This window comes from Salarias fasciatus, chromosome 1 (genome assembly GCF_902148845.1).
Source record: "Salarias fasciatus chromosome 1, fSalaFa1.1, whole genome shotgun sequence".
Lineage (NCBI taxonomy): Eukaryota > Metazoa > Chordata > Actinopteri > Blenniiformes > Blenniidae > Salarias > Salarias fasciatus.
In genome coordinates, this window is record NC_043745.1 from 7,244,717 (window position 1) to 7,260,115 (window position 15,399).

The window sequence follows — 15,399 nt, forward strand, 5'->3', positions numbered from 1 at the left end:
GTTGCAGTGATACATTTTTAAATATCCTTCATGAATTTCAAAATTTCACTCCATAAGTTAATAAAAGTCTCCCTTCCTACAATATTTACAACATATACGTCAACCCAGAACGTCACATGGGACGTTCCAAGTGCGCCAAAGCGACAGTGACGGAGCAGTGGCGGTCAGTTGCGGCGGACCTGTGCTGTTTGAATTTGAGCGCTGGGAATCCTCATAAACGGACAACGACATGGAAGACGATGGAAGTGCTTTTTCGGGGATGGATTTCACAACAGTTGCAGTACTGAAAGGTAACCTAAATTTGCTTTTGACAGTCTTTAAGGTCATTGTGGGCTCACGTGGTGCTCACATGGCGCTCATGCAGTGCGCCATGCATGCACAAGCTTTTCTGTTGCTACAGAATACTGTTTATCTTCTCTTTTGTTACAGATTTATAAAAATTGAAGCACATACATTTTCAGTCTATTATCATTTAGTATTAAAGTTTATTTAGCCTTTTTTTCTGTTTCTGAATTACTGGGGCAGCAAGTGATTAGATACTTTAATTTCTGTCGGCAGACCTTGTAATCCTCCAGACCCTCCAGACAGAGTCTGCTCTCTCCATGCATGGGATTTTCACTATTTGGGTGTCTTTGTAAATTGAGCTACAGCCTGATAGCTTCACAGAGTCACTTTTCAAAGTTAGCATGATAGCATCTGTCATGGTTTGTTTGCTGTGGCGCTCTGGCACATGCAATCCTGGCTCGTGCGCGGGCTGCGCGCAGACCCTAGCAGACAAGCAACTTACAAAACAGCGCAAGTTCAGCGTTGCAGTACACACACTGAACGATATTTTCAGCACTTCAAAGTGTGAAGTGGTCCCAGGCGCCAGACCTTTTCAGTCTTTTTCGCCCATCTTCCGTCACCTCTCTCTCTCTCTCTCTCTCTCTCTCTCTCTCTCTCTCTCTCTCTCTCTCTCTCTCTCTCACACACCTCATTGCCACATGAGGTTAATGAAAGGAAGCCTCGAGGTCTAAGACTTTGTCTCGATCATTTTTTGTATTTGAGTTACTCGAGTAATAGTTGCAGCCTGAGTAAATGCAGTAGCTAGGTGACAATGGCGGGAGGGTGTGGAACGAACGCAGCTGGCGCTGAGCTGTATGTCAAGTTACCACATACGCAATGAATGGGTTTGCCACAGGTCTGTGCTTTGCACTTTTGGTGTGAAACCGGCTTGAGTTCAGCATAAGATGGGACATAGTGGGTGTCCATACTAACTTTAACTTATGAAAAACACTACCTGATATGCCAAAACCATTTGTGATTTTATTAGAAATTGCATGCAGGCTTAAATTAAATGTAAATTCATATACCTGCTTCAGAAGTTCTTCTCTGCTACTGCCATCAGCACATTCTCACCCTTTCAAATAGGATTGTGACTTATGTACCAGGTAACAAAATAACACATATTCACAGTGTTTGTATGTGTCTTCCAGCTGCTAATGTCAGCACAGACATGCTTTCCAGTCTCTCCAAGGAGGACTTGCGAGACCTCTTTACAGGGCCTGAGCACTTTATCCGAAGGATGGCCATTTGGAGGACCATACATGGTGGAAATGAGGTGATATTAGATTTAAAATTGTGTAGATAGTACCGTTACTATGCTGTGTTGTAACATCAGTGAAACAATTACTTTTTGGTGTTGTCTCTAGTGTTTTACTATTCACTTAAAGTTTATGTGAGATAAATGCTTGTCTTTTTCAGTATGAACAATTAGCCTACAACAACCAGCCTCACCCAGGCACCTCTGGATGTGATGCCACCTCTATTCCCACTACCCCAACCCCATCCACCCCTCCATCCATCCCCGCACCAGGAGACAGTGCCAGCAGAACTGTACAGCTTGTATGTCCACAGTTTGTTGTTTACACAGACACAGAGTTGGAGCAGTCGAGAACCGCCTATTTTGAAAAGCAACGTGCTGGACAAGAAGGCGACTATACACTCTCCAAAGAGCTTCGCTGCCGCTTAATAAGGAATACAGTAACAAGCATGCTTGCCATTAAGACAGCTGCTGAGGATGACTTCCAATATCCATGCTGCAGAGAGCTATCTGCGATGGCTAAGCGTCTCATTGAGTACTACCCGATGCTGCGGGACAGAACTGCAGCCAGTGGAGATGAGTGGGTAAGAGGATGTGCTTTATTCAGGATCACTGGTTTTATGGCTTGATTTAAATTTGATTAATGTGATTCTTTGTTTGTTTGTTTTATTTTCAGAAATCTGTCAAGAAGCAGCTTTTGAAAAGGGTCCAGAACGTGACACCCCCAAAAAAGAGACAGGGAGCAACTCCCTCAAGAAAGAGGCAACGAGCCATCATCAATGAGAGCAGCAGCAAGGAGTCATCCACTGATGACAGTGGGTCCACTGCTTCAACTTTGATCTTGGAAAGATCACCACAGTCTGGAGGCAGTTCCCCAGAGGCTGAACAGTTGGATGGTAAGAGCACATATCAAACAATCAATCAATCAATCTTTATTTGTAAAAGCACTTTTCATATTCATGATAAAGAACGCAAAGTACTGAACAGTAAAATCAGTCATAAAAACAAGAACAAAAACCACACTGTCAGTATGCATGCGCACGCGCGCACGCACACACACACACACACACACACACACACACACACACACACACACACACACACACACACACACACACACACACCCAGGTGTACATGCACACATACATACAGACATACTCCCATTTTGTGTCACACAAAAGAGGAGACATGACATATTGAGACTGTGTTTTTGTATTACAACTACTACCAGTATTGACAAGCAGGAATGCCTTTATTTTTAATTTTGTAAATGTAACAATTTCAACATCTCTTAAAACCTTACTTTACAACTACAAGATTTATCATAACCGTGTCACTTCATACATTTGTGATCAGTAAACGTTTAGTGACAAGACTAAAATGTACTATTTCACATGGGCTAATGTCTATAACTCACTAAAATATTGATTCAGGTACATTCTATTTGACCTGTATTTTAAATAAATATTGATTTTTGTCCCAGTACCAGCTTCAGGTTCTGGTCCTGGTGGTTCATCTGGAAAGAGGAGACAGAGAGAGGACACTCCTGTTGACTTAACACTTCAGACTAATTCATCTGAAAGTAAGTAACTTTGAATATTTTCATGTTTCTTGAAACTGTAATGGCAGAAACAGTGATTGTAGTTTCATTTCAACAATAGGGCCTGAAACTTCTGACAGCCTTCAGAACCAGGCCAGACACTACGGAGTTCTGCAGGAGCTGTACAAATCCAGGCCCAGACCCAACAAGAAGGATGTTGCCCAACTGTTGGACCTGGAATACCAAGCAAGACGGGCTTACATCAACTCTGATGTGATGAGGGAACAGGACAAACCGACCAAGATACTTCAAGCATATCCCTGCTTCAGAGAAGTGGATCATGTAAGCAAATCAAATCATTGTCACTGATTTATATTTAATATGAAGTAGTAAGGCATTAGTTTGCACATTGTATAATGTTAGCCATTTCTTCCATTTTTAATATAAACTGAGCAGATATTCCCAGTTCTGTTTTGCACAAATTGTTTCATAATTCATAAAGCAGATTAGTCCATAATTTCCTCTTCCATATAGGTCCAGAAATGTTTTACTTGCTATATTTGAGTGGAATGCATCTTTTAAAGATATTTTTCTATCTGTCTGTTCTCCTGTGGTAGATAATGGATTAACTGCAGCGGATCCTCGATCAAGGAAACTCTCACTTCATACCCGATCTGAAGAAGCGCTGGGGGACCTTTTGTACGAAGATCCAGTTTTATGGAGTTTTCAAAAAAGTCATGAGACCTCCAGTGGCGGATGAAGGTAATGACACACTTGATAGAGAATTCATAGACTGGCCACAGTAGTTGGTGCTTCTTATGCTACCCAGGTTCAGACATCCACCCAGTGCTCACCATTTACATAACTTGTCAACTGTCATCATCACCTTACCATGTCCACTTTCATCCACATATAACTCACTGTTCTTTGCTGTCTCTCCCAACCACATTTACTGCCTCTTGTCATGTTGCTCTCCTATCTTTGTTTTTATGTTTTTTGAATAAGTGATTTTTTTTTTCTCCCCACAGTTAAGCAAGCCATTGCCACAATGAAAGCTTTGCCTGACATCTTTCCATCACCTGTTGCTCCACCCAAGAAGTTAGGGCATGCGAGTGAGGCTATGCTTCACATCCTCAAGGTAAGAAATTCATACATGTATGACAGTTTTTCATGCACTTTACAGTATACAGTTTATCAAATGTTACTACTTGACTCGAGTAGCTAAACGGTTATTTGTTATGGTGATTATATTTGTATTTGTGTTTCAGTCTGCAGAAGACGCCAACACCTTTCTTCAAACCAGACCACTCTCCAGCCCTGTGGTGATTGTCACTGAGACCAACTGCATTCTGGCCATCGGTACCATTCCTGTGCTGACCTTCCCAAAGGAGGACATCTCTGACAGTGTGATGTACATCATGGCATGCTACTACACCTTTCACCTCACATACCCAAAGTGCTTGGCCACACTCCTGTCTGTACTCCAGACTGAAGTCCTCATGGATGCCATTCATGACAAAGACATGACGTCTTCATACAAAAAAGCCATGGCTGAGTGGAGGAAGTTCATCACTGAGTAGGCTTGTACACTGAGCTCCAGTTCCAGGAAAAGTTTTATGTGGTTTGTTTAGTGCGAGAGCAAGACACTTTCTCGTGTCAAATGTTTATTTTAGTTTATTATTCAGTTTACACATCTGTCCATTCATTTTTTTCAACGGCTGTTGTAGCTGCATGAATGGTCGTGTTGACAGTATCGATGTGTTTTATTTTCTGAAACCTTTTGGATAATCATTGTGATAAGTAATTATCATGGTTTGTTCTGTTCATGTGCACCATGAATATAATAAAGAGGGGAAAAGAAATTAGATTCATGTCTTCATTTAGGCAAATGACATTTCTTGTCAGGATCACTGATTATTAAGCATTCATATTTATAATTTCCACAGCTTTTTGCTCATTTCAAGAATTTTAAGAAAATGATTCTACATATTGAGAAAAATATTCTAAAATGTTATCTTTCTATCAAGAAATAGTTTTTAGTACAACATTGCTGGTTTCAAGAATTGTAATGCCTGGTGTATAGCATTATGTCAAGGTGGTGGCACTAGCATTTACTTGATTTAAGAAAAGTTTCCAATATATTAAGAAAAAGAAGTATCATATATTTTGTCTGTATCAACAAAGCTGTACTTGTTATGAGTGAAATTCACTAATTTTAAGATATCTCCAGTTCACTAGGGTTAGATGTATTTACTTGTTTTTTAGAATCTTGACAAGTCTAATTTTCTTGTTCCATTGGCAGATAATTTTGCTTATTTTAAGTAATATTACCCCAATTTTTGTATATTTTTTTCTTGTTTTTCAAAGCTGACTTTTTGCAGTGACTTAGGCTGGCTGCAGTCCACTCTCCGATGCGGGATCGTTGTTCCACCTCAGTCAGTTTTTCTGTCTGTGAGTTTCCCTAGTCTAGGTTGGATTTTGTGCCTTGACCCCGTACCTTCTCCGTTGCAGCCTGGACCACCTCATTTAACCTCCTCGCCCGCCACCTGCTCACCAGGCCTCCAGAACCTCAGACCCGTCCACGCCTGCCGGTGGCGCAGCCACTGCCTCGGCCCCGGCCTTGGACCAGGCCAAGTCAATAAACCCTTTAAACCCAGTCCTACGGTGTCGGTTTGCCTATCTGCGTCTGAGCCTCTGTTTCACCTGCCGTGACAGTCTGCTTTGGTCTGATCAGGACTCTGCTGAAAGCCCCATCCTGTATCAGCCCCTCCAGTGTCATAAAGCTCCGTCCTGTATCAGCCCCTCCAGTGTCATAAAGCCACACAGTGTTCAGGGCCATCAGTGCTGCACAGAACTCTCCTACGCTCCGACCGTCTCAGCCTCCTGTAAACTGGTCTCCCTCTGGAGTCTTTTAATTTTTTGGCTGATCAGATGACAAAAGATTACATTAACTCCTTTCAGCTTGATGTCCGAGATCAGGTCCTGATGACCCTCATGAAGCTCCGGCTGAACCTGCTGCAGGAGGACCTGCTGAGAGGTTCAGTGTGTCCCAGTCTGGAGTCAGCAGGATCATCACTACATGGTTGGACATCATGGAGGAGAAGATCAGGTCTTACGTCCCGTGGCTGCCCAGAGAGACCATTCTCACTACGATGCCTCAGTGTTTTAAAGAGCATCACCCGATGACAACCTGTGTGACTGACTGTTCTGAGACCCCCTTACAGAAACCACACAACCTGGACTCGAGGGGGGAATCCTACAGTCATTATTCAAGTCAAAATAACCAAATGAAACCAGAAATCACCAGATGATTTTTTTTTTTTTTTTTTAAATTGTATTTTTAAAAACTATAGGTAAATTAGAAAATTTATAGGACCAAAATATTTCACTTTAGTTTCTCAACATGAGTTTGATTTCAACATATAGTGTCTGGTGGTGCACAAGAACGACTCCAATGGGGCTTGTTTGTTTACAGCTCCTATAACTTCTGAGTTTAGTCCTTTTGGTAACGCTTCCTTTTACAGTACGGTAATTACCATGCATTAACATGGTAATTGCAAGGTAAGTACCATGTAATAAGGAGAAGTTACTGTAAAGTTACCATGTAATTACAGGGTAACTATGTTGCTAATTACCTAGTACTTTTAGAGTAATTACCAAGCCAATTCCAGGCAAATACCAAGTAACTACCTGGTAGTAAGTATTAATTACTGGGTAATTATAATGTATATAGCAACTATGTTGTTAATTGCCAAGTACTTACTAAGTAATTGCTAAGTAATTACCATTTAATCATTGGGAAATGTAGACTTTTTACTAGGTATTACTAGGTACTGCTAGGTGTGTACGCTATGTATTTCCCTAGTAGTCAAGTGGTTTTTACTACTTACCCGGTAACTTCTTAGTATTTCCCAGTCACTACAACATTTACCTGGTAATTACGGTTGAACTGTGGACTACTGCAAAAGGAAGTGAGGCCTGTTTCCACATTATTACCTGGTAACTACTTATTTGTTACCCAGGAACTGCAAAAATACCTACCTCGAAATTACATAGTTATTAAAGTGGATTTGTACTGTAAAAAGAAGTGAGGTCTGTTTCCATGTTATTACATGGTAATTACTCAGTTGTAACCCAGTAAATAGAAAAGTATCTACCTGGAAATTACATAGTTATTAAAGTGGATTTGTACTGTAAAAGGAAGTGAGGTCTGTTTCCATGTTATTACCTGGTAATTACTCAGTATTTAGCCCGTTACTCGGAAACTTTCACATTACCCCACACACTTGCACCAAAAATGCAGCAAACCCCATCAGTGTCTGTGATACAGTCTCTGAACAGCACACTGTATCTGTCAGGAGATCAGAGTTTCCATCAAAACCACCATCACCAGCCATCACATTACATTAAGATGAACGCATTATTATTGCATTTCCTCACTCCAAACACCTCACTGTGACAGACATGCAAAAACAAGAGAGCTGCCAAAGTTAAACATTTTAATCAAATACAGTTCAAGTTCTTATAAAACAATTTACAAAACTGTGCAGATTTTTAGCAGTCAGGCACCTTTTTTTTTAAAGAATCAGAACAGATTTCTTTTGCAAAAAATAAAATACAAATAACATTGACAAACAATCACTATAAATCAACATTAATAAGTACACTGCTCCAGTCTTGTGAATTCACATCATCATGTGTTTTCTGCAGACCCGTCTGGTCTACAGAAACCCTTGGTCTCCATCATCCCGAATACCCAGGACCGCCGTCGCCAGGTGTTGTCACGTCGTCCACGTCCAGACTTGTACCTCCCTCGGCATGATGAAAATGAGGACAGCACAACAGTTCCTTCTTAATGCTCAGGGTTTATTCACTGTAACACCCAAACCCCAAACGTGAGAGCTGAAAACATACAAATATACATATTAATAAACAGAAACTTACACAATAAACAACTATACACATTGCACAAAACACAAATATCTTTAAACCTTCAAATACACACATGAAATCGACATTACAACCAAAACATTCACCCAAGCCTGTAGATGAGACCACAGCCAGACCAGCACCAGCTGCAGAGCCACCACACTACCACCATGATAATGATCAATAAAACACCAAGCAAAACGGAAATATACACACCTCACTGGCTGCATCACATTGTAAGCCGTTTGTTTTTGCTCTTTGTACATACTTTTTGGAGCATTTTTTTTCTCTCTCCACGTTTATCTGTGCACCACTTAATGTGGTCCTACCCGGAACGTCTGCAGACGGTTCGTTCCGCCACTCGGTGACATTTATATTAAATTAAATTTCGGTTCTACCTCCACTGAGAGAAAGCTTATTCATGGCGGAAGGTCTGCAGACGGTTAGTTCCGCCACTTGGTGATATGGTTATATTTTTATTTAATTAAATTTCTTTTCCTACCTCTACTGAGAGAAAGCGTGTTTTCGGCGGAACGTTCCGGGTAGGACCGCATTAAGTGGTGCACAGATAAACGTGGAGAGAGAAAAAACGCTCTAAAAACTCCGTAAAAAGAGCAAAAACAAACGGCTTACCTCCTTTACAATGTGATGCAGCCAGTGAGGTGTGTATATTTCCGTTTTGCTTGGTGGTTTATTGATCATTATCGTGGTGGTAGTGTGGTGGCTCTGCAGCTGGTGCTGGTCTGGCTGTGGTCTCATCTACAGGCTTGGGTGAATGTTTTGGTTGTAATGTCGATTTCATGTGTGTATTTGAAGGTTTAAAGATATTTGTGTTTTGTGCAATGTGTATAGTTGTTTATTGTGTAAGTTTCTGTTTATTAATATGTATATTTGTATGTTTTCAGCTCTCACGTTTGGGGTTTGGGTGTTACAGTGAATAAACCCTGAGCATTAAGAAGGAACTGTTGTGCTGTCCTCATTTTCATCATGCCGAGGGAGGTACAAGTCTGGACGTGGACGACGTGACAACACCTGGCGACGGCGGTCCTGGGTATTCGGGATGATGGAGACCAAGGGTTTCTGTAGACCAGACGGGTCTGCAGAAAACACATGATGATGTGAATTCACAAGACTGGAGCAGTGTACTTATTAATGTTGATTTATAGTGATTGTTTGTCAATGTTATTTGTATTTTATTTTTTGCAAAAGAAATCTGTTCTGATTCTTTAAAAAAAAAGGTGCCTGACTGCTAAAAATCTGCACAGTTTTGTAAATTGTTTTATAAGAACTTGAACTGTATTTGATTAAAATGTTTAACTTTGGCAGCTCTCTTGTTTTTGCATGTCTGTCACAGTGAGGTGTTTGGAGTGAGGAAATGCAATAATAATGCGTTCATCTTAAAGTAACACTAAGGAACTTTCAGTTTCCGTTGATTTTGGCGGCGCCAGTGGACAAAAGCGGTAGTGTTTTGCCTAAAGGAATACTACAGTTCCCATGAGGACTAGTGCGTGACGTCGTAAAATGCTGCTCCCGGTGGCATGCTGTCAGACTGAACTCGCCTACATTTGTTTCCAGTGGCTGTGTGAAGGACGGATAGCGACAAGGTCATGAATCTAATGGTGGCTAAACAATATTATATCATAATGTGACGCATGCCGTGTGCTGGGTTCCTACCACCCTCCTCACAGTTTCTTAGTCCAAGTGAAAGCAATACTGACGCCCTCAGCCCGTGACAGAGGGGTCATTCAACCCGTTGTAAGTTGATGTATCATCACAAAAGATATTAAAATGTTTTATTAAGGTTGAAAAGTTCCTTAGTGTCGCTTTAATGTAATGTGATGGCTGGTGATGGTGGTTTTGATGGAAACTCTGATCTCCTGACAGATACAGTGTGCTGTTCAGAGACTGTATCACAGACACTGATGGGGTTTGCTGCATTTTTGGTGCAAGTGTGTGGGGTAATGTGAAAGTTTCCGAGTAACGGGCTAAATACTGAGTAATTACCAGGTAATAACATGGAAACAGACCTCACTTCCTTTTACAGTACAAATCCACTTTAATAACTATGTAATTTCCAGGTAGATACTTTTCTATTTACTGGGTTACAACTGAGTAATTACCATGTAATAACATGGAAACAGACCTCACTTCTTTTTACAGTACAAATCCACTTTAATAACTATGTAATTTCGAGGTAGGTATTTTTGCAGTTCCTGGGTAACAAATAAGTAGTTACCAGGTAATAACGTGGAAACAGGCCTCACTTCCTTTTGCAGTAGTCCACAGTTCAACCGTAATTACCAGGTAAATGTTGTAGTGACTGGGAAATACTAAGAAGTTACCGGGTAAGTAGTAAAAACCACTTGACTACTAGGGAAATACATAGCGTACACACCTAGCAGTACCTAGTAATACCTAGTAAAAAGTCTACATTTCCCAATGATTAAATGGTAATTACTTAGCAATTACTTAGTAAGTACTTGGCAATTAACAACATAGTTGCTATATACATTATAATTACCCAGTAATTAATACTTACTACCAGGTAGTTACTTGGTATTTGCCTGGAATTGGCTTGGTAATTACTCTAAAAGTACTAGGTAATTAGCAACATAGTTACCCTGTAATTACATGGTAACTTTACAGTAACTTCTCCTTATTACATGGTACTTACCTTGCAATTACCATGTTAATGCATGGTAATTACCGTACTGTAAAAGGAAGCGTTACCGTCCTTTTATCAATTCTATGCCTGGTGGACCTTCAAAGGTCTATTTTTAAGTGCTACTTTTTGTAAAAAGTTCTGGAATCACTGCCTTTAATACAGTAATCAAAATGCTGTCCCACATGTTGTAAATTACCTTTTATATTTTAAATGTGCCCCCTAGTGTACTGCAAAGGAGTAAAACATTTTCTGACAGAGTATTTTCTGATGTGTTTTGTCTCACTGTCTCACTAATGTAGTTACCACATTGCCAGATCAAGAGAGCAGAGGAAAATGTCAGTCAAAAAATCAAAAGGACACACATAGGAATCATTTGTTTCATTAAATTTCAGAAGAAAGGAACAACATCGACAAAAAGATCACTTGAAGCATTCACATTTCATTAATAAATTACACATCCAAGTGCTTTATATTTGCAATCAGGGCTGACAACAATGAAAGTACATAAGTAAAACTAAAGTTAACTGATTCAGTTACTCATAAAGCACAAATGTACACTTTTGAAAGTAGATTATGAGTAAGAGGTAAATGTTACTTCACAAATTCTCAAATGACAGTACTAAAACCAGGACTAAATGAAGACTAGACTAGGCCTAAATTGGGACTTAACTAAATCCATGTAAGCAGACTTGGATGGGTCACTCAACCATCACATGAAAATTCTGGCTGGAGGTGGTCATAATGAAGTAATTTTACTTTCACTGTACTTTTTTTTAGCTAGATTTTACTTCAGTAGATTTTCAGGACCGTCCCAACCCCGCGATACAAGAGCATCCCATGGTCTCCACGGCTCTCTGTCACTGTCAGCTGTCACCAACACCCATGCTACTGGCCTGACTTGGGCTAACACTGGCTTTAAAAAACATACAGCCCTGTTGCTGATTAAAAAACAAAACAAAAAAAAAACAGCCGACTTTCCCATTTTGAAGATATTTGTAAGCTTCTGTGCTCTTGTAGTCAGGGTTGGGAGGGTTACTTTTAAATTGTAATCCAGTACAGTTACAAGTTACTTGTCAAAAAATATCATCGGTAACTTACTCTGATTACTTCAATGAAAAAGTAACGTACCAAATTGCTTTTAGATTACTTCACCAACAAACATAAAAAATAAAGAAAAATACAATGTGTCATCCTCACAGTGTATTGACAACTTTACACAGTAAACACTAAATGCTCTGAGTGTTCTGAACTCTGCTGCACTCTGTGTTCATCCCCAATTAATACCAACAACATGACATCCTCGAAACCTATTGAGAATCTGGCTATCGGATTTAATCCATCAGCTGATTTTGCTGCAAATTCAGCTGGTTCTGTTGGAACTGAGTCCCTAGCCATACAGTATTACACTAACCAAAGCACTGACTTGATGTCTACATACAGTAAGTGCTTTTTGTTGGTGTGGTGTAGATGTGCTATAATATCAGTTGTTTTCCTATTTCTGTATTATAAAGCCACCATTACTGAGCTAACAAGGGCACTGACTGTTTTTTCAGAGTGTAGTAAGTGCTTCGTGTTGGTTTGGTTTTGTTGGGTTGCACCATCAGTTCCTGTATTTGCCTTTGCATTTATACCCACCAATTCTACATTAACAGGAGCAGGGACTTGAACTCATTTAACAGTTAGTGCTTTCTGTTGGTGGAGTATGGATGTGCCAGAACATCTATCATATTCCTTAAAGTATAATTCCAATTCACATTTCCAGATTTTCCTCTTGCTGACACACGTTGTGAACTCAGGGGGAAGTTCATGTTGATGTTGTCTCACTGTGTTTCAGGATAAACTGTTGGTATGGAGTCCCCAGCCATTTTGTATTACACTAACCAAAGCACTGACTTGATGTGTAAAAACAGTAAGTGCGTTTTGTTGGTGTGGTGTAGATGTGCTGTGACATCATTTCCATTCAACACCTTTTCAGCGTGTAGTAAGTGTTTCATGTCGGTTTGGGTTTGCTGTGTTGCATCCTCAGTTCTTTCTGCTGCTTTGGAATTCATAGCCACCAATACTACACTAACAAGAGGACGGACTTGATTTCTCAATGCAGTAAGTGCTTTCTGTTGGTGGAGTATGGATGTGCCTGCAGCTCTCTCACCCTCCTTCAACTATATTTCCAAGCCATCTTGACAGAATTTGCTTGTGCACTGACTCATTTTCTTTGACCACATTTGTCTTGCTTAACATTGCTGACAGAGAAGATTGCAAGGTATTAATGCCTTAACAGTTGTTTTCCCTTCACAGAGGGCCCCAGACTACATTGGTTGAGAATCAAACAGTGTTATGCTAACACAGGAGCTGGATCCTGAAACCAGAAGGACTCTGCTGAGTGGAGCCATCAAGCTGGAAAACACATTGATAATGCAGTGCTTTGTTCTCTCAGGAAGAGCCAATATTCATGAGGAGAAACTCACCTGGCCGGGGGTGTCAACGAGACACAACGACTCTCGGCTGACCAGAGGTGTCAATGACCTAAGGAGATGCATAACATAATCAAAGAAATGGGTTTGAACCACTCCCCCAGGAGACCACACTATAAATATTGGGGTCTGATACCTGCTGGTCACAACTGATGAAGAGTCTGAGAGGAGAGCAGAAGAGTCTTCAAAGTCCAGCTGCCTTCCAAGACAAGAACCAAAGACATGGTAAGATGTGGTTGGTGTAGTGCAGCTGTGCTGGGTCATGATGGAGGTTAACCAGTTGTCCTGAAGAATCTGGTCAAGGTGATTACAATTCTTTTTTGGCCACCAATACTACACTAACCAAAGCATTGACTAGATTTCTGAATGCAGTAAGTGCTTGATGTTGGTGTAGTGTTGATGTGCCTCATCATCAGCTCAATTGCTTGATGTGTATTCCAGACATCAGTTCAGACGACTGGCTTTGAGTCCCTAGCCATACCGTATTACACTAACCAAAGCACTGACTTGATGTCTAAAACAGTAAGTGCTTTTTGTTGGTGTGGTGTAGATGTGCTGTGACATTTATTGCTGTGGATTTCCAAGCCACCGATACTGAACTGACAAGAGCACTGGCTGTTTATCAGAGTGTAGTAAGTGCTTCATGTTGGTTTGGTGTTGCTGTGCTGCACCATCAATTCTGTTGGTTGCTTTTGAGTTCATAGCCACCAATACCACACTAACCAAAGCACTGACTTGATGTCTACATACAGTAAGTGCTTTTTGTTGGTGTGGTGTAGATGTGCTGTAACATCAGTTGTTTTCCTACATCTGTATTATAAAGTCACCATTACTTAGCTAACAATTACTGTTTGTCATTAAAACCAGTCCTGTTCAGCCGAGAGCGACACGGCCTCCTCTTCATCGACGTCATTGTCCTCCCAGTCGTCCTCACCACAGCTGCCGGCTCCTTCTGCACCTCCGGCTCCCTCTGCTTCTCCGGCTCCTTCAGCTTCTCCTGCTTCGCCAGCGTCTCCTGCAGTGCCTGCTCGCCCTCTTCCTCTGGAGTTCCCCGTTCCTCGGCGCAAAAGAAAGAGGGAACAACAACAGGACGACTTGATACTGCGGCAGATGGCAACCCTGGAGGAACACAGGATGGAGCTGTATCAGAGACTTGTGCAAGGGGCGGACGAGTGCTCGAGGTTCGGGCGAGTGGTGGCCGACCTTTTACGTAGAGTGCCCGAGGACGAGAGGCCAGAACTCATGTTTCGCATGCACAGCCTGATACACAAGAGGAAGCTGTAGTTTTTGAAGAACACTGGACGTTTTCTTGTAAATTGCTTTGTTCTGCATGGTTTGTGTGCACTTTACTTTTAACTTGTTCTGTGTGAGGCTTGCTGTGATTAATAAAATCGTAAAATCAGCCAAGACTATGTTTTTTACTTATAATGTAAAGTCTGGGTGAGCATGGACACTACAAAGGTTTTGATAACAACTAGTGTTTTGTATGACACGTTTTGTGGGAGTTCAATAACTAAAAACACATCACATCAGCCCACACTATGTCCTTATTAACAAAAAATAGCTACTTTCTGTTGCTGTATGCAGTTTGGGTGACCATGACGCTATGTTGAATTATGCTAACCACATTAAATAAGAAATTTACAAATAGGCACATTTCACATTACATGAACAACTCAGCACAAGCTTGGAGTGATTTTTGATGACTTTTATATTCAAAATGACAGTTTACACAGGATTGATCATGCCTCTGCACACCACCTCAGCTTGCCATGGCACAGCTCCTTGCGGTGACTGAAAGAAAGCCATCAGGTCCTTTCGCACTGATTCGGCAGATTTTGCCCATAGTTGACTGATCATCGAAAAAGGCTCCGTGCCCGACCATCTCGTCTTTCATGGCTGTAGCAATGATGAGTATGAGTGTGTGCTGTGAATTAACAAGTGTAAGGAGAATGAAAATGTTAAGCCTCATTGTGGTGTGGCCGTGATACAGCATCAGTGCTGATATCCGCTAGGAAAGTCGTGACGTAGGCGCCCCCCGCTAGGCGCACTTCCAGGGCCATTCGTCTGCAGCCGTCCATTCAAACCTGGTTTGTTTACCGTCAAGATGCCACAGTGTTGTGTCCCTCAGTGTTTTAATAGATCGGAGACTAATGGAATCACTCAAGTCTCATTCTACCGTTTCCCTGCTGATGAGCAAAAGAAGAAGAGA

General features: G+C 41.1%; 1 protein-coding gene across 1 annotated transcript; it reads left to right on the forward strand.

The window, feature by feature from the left end:
* The first annotated feature begins 1,161 nt into the window (after positions 1–1,161).
* LOC115390112 (uncharacterized) lies at positions 1,162–14,471 on the forward strand. The gene is made up of 11 exons (XM_030093818.1): positions 1,162–1,180; positions 1,476–1,600; positions 1,744–2,166; positions 2,259–2,478; positions 3,066–3,164; positions 3,244–3,468; positions 4,151–4,260; positions 4,391–4,600; positions 5,634–5,792; positions 6,102–6,159; positions 14,179–14,471. The coding sequence occupies exons 1-11, from the start codon at positions 1,162–1,164 to the stop codon at positions 14,469–14,471; spliced, it is 1,941 nt and encodes a 646-aa protein (XP_029949678.1).
* The last annotated feature ends 928 nt before the right edge of the window (positions 14,472–15,399 follow it).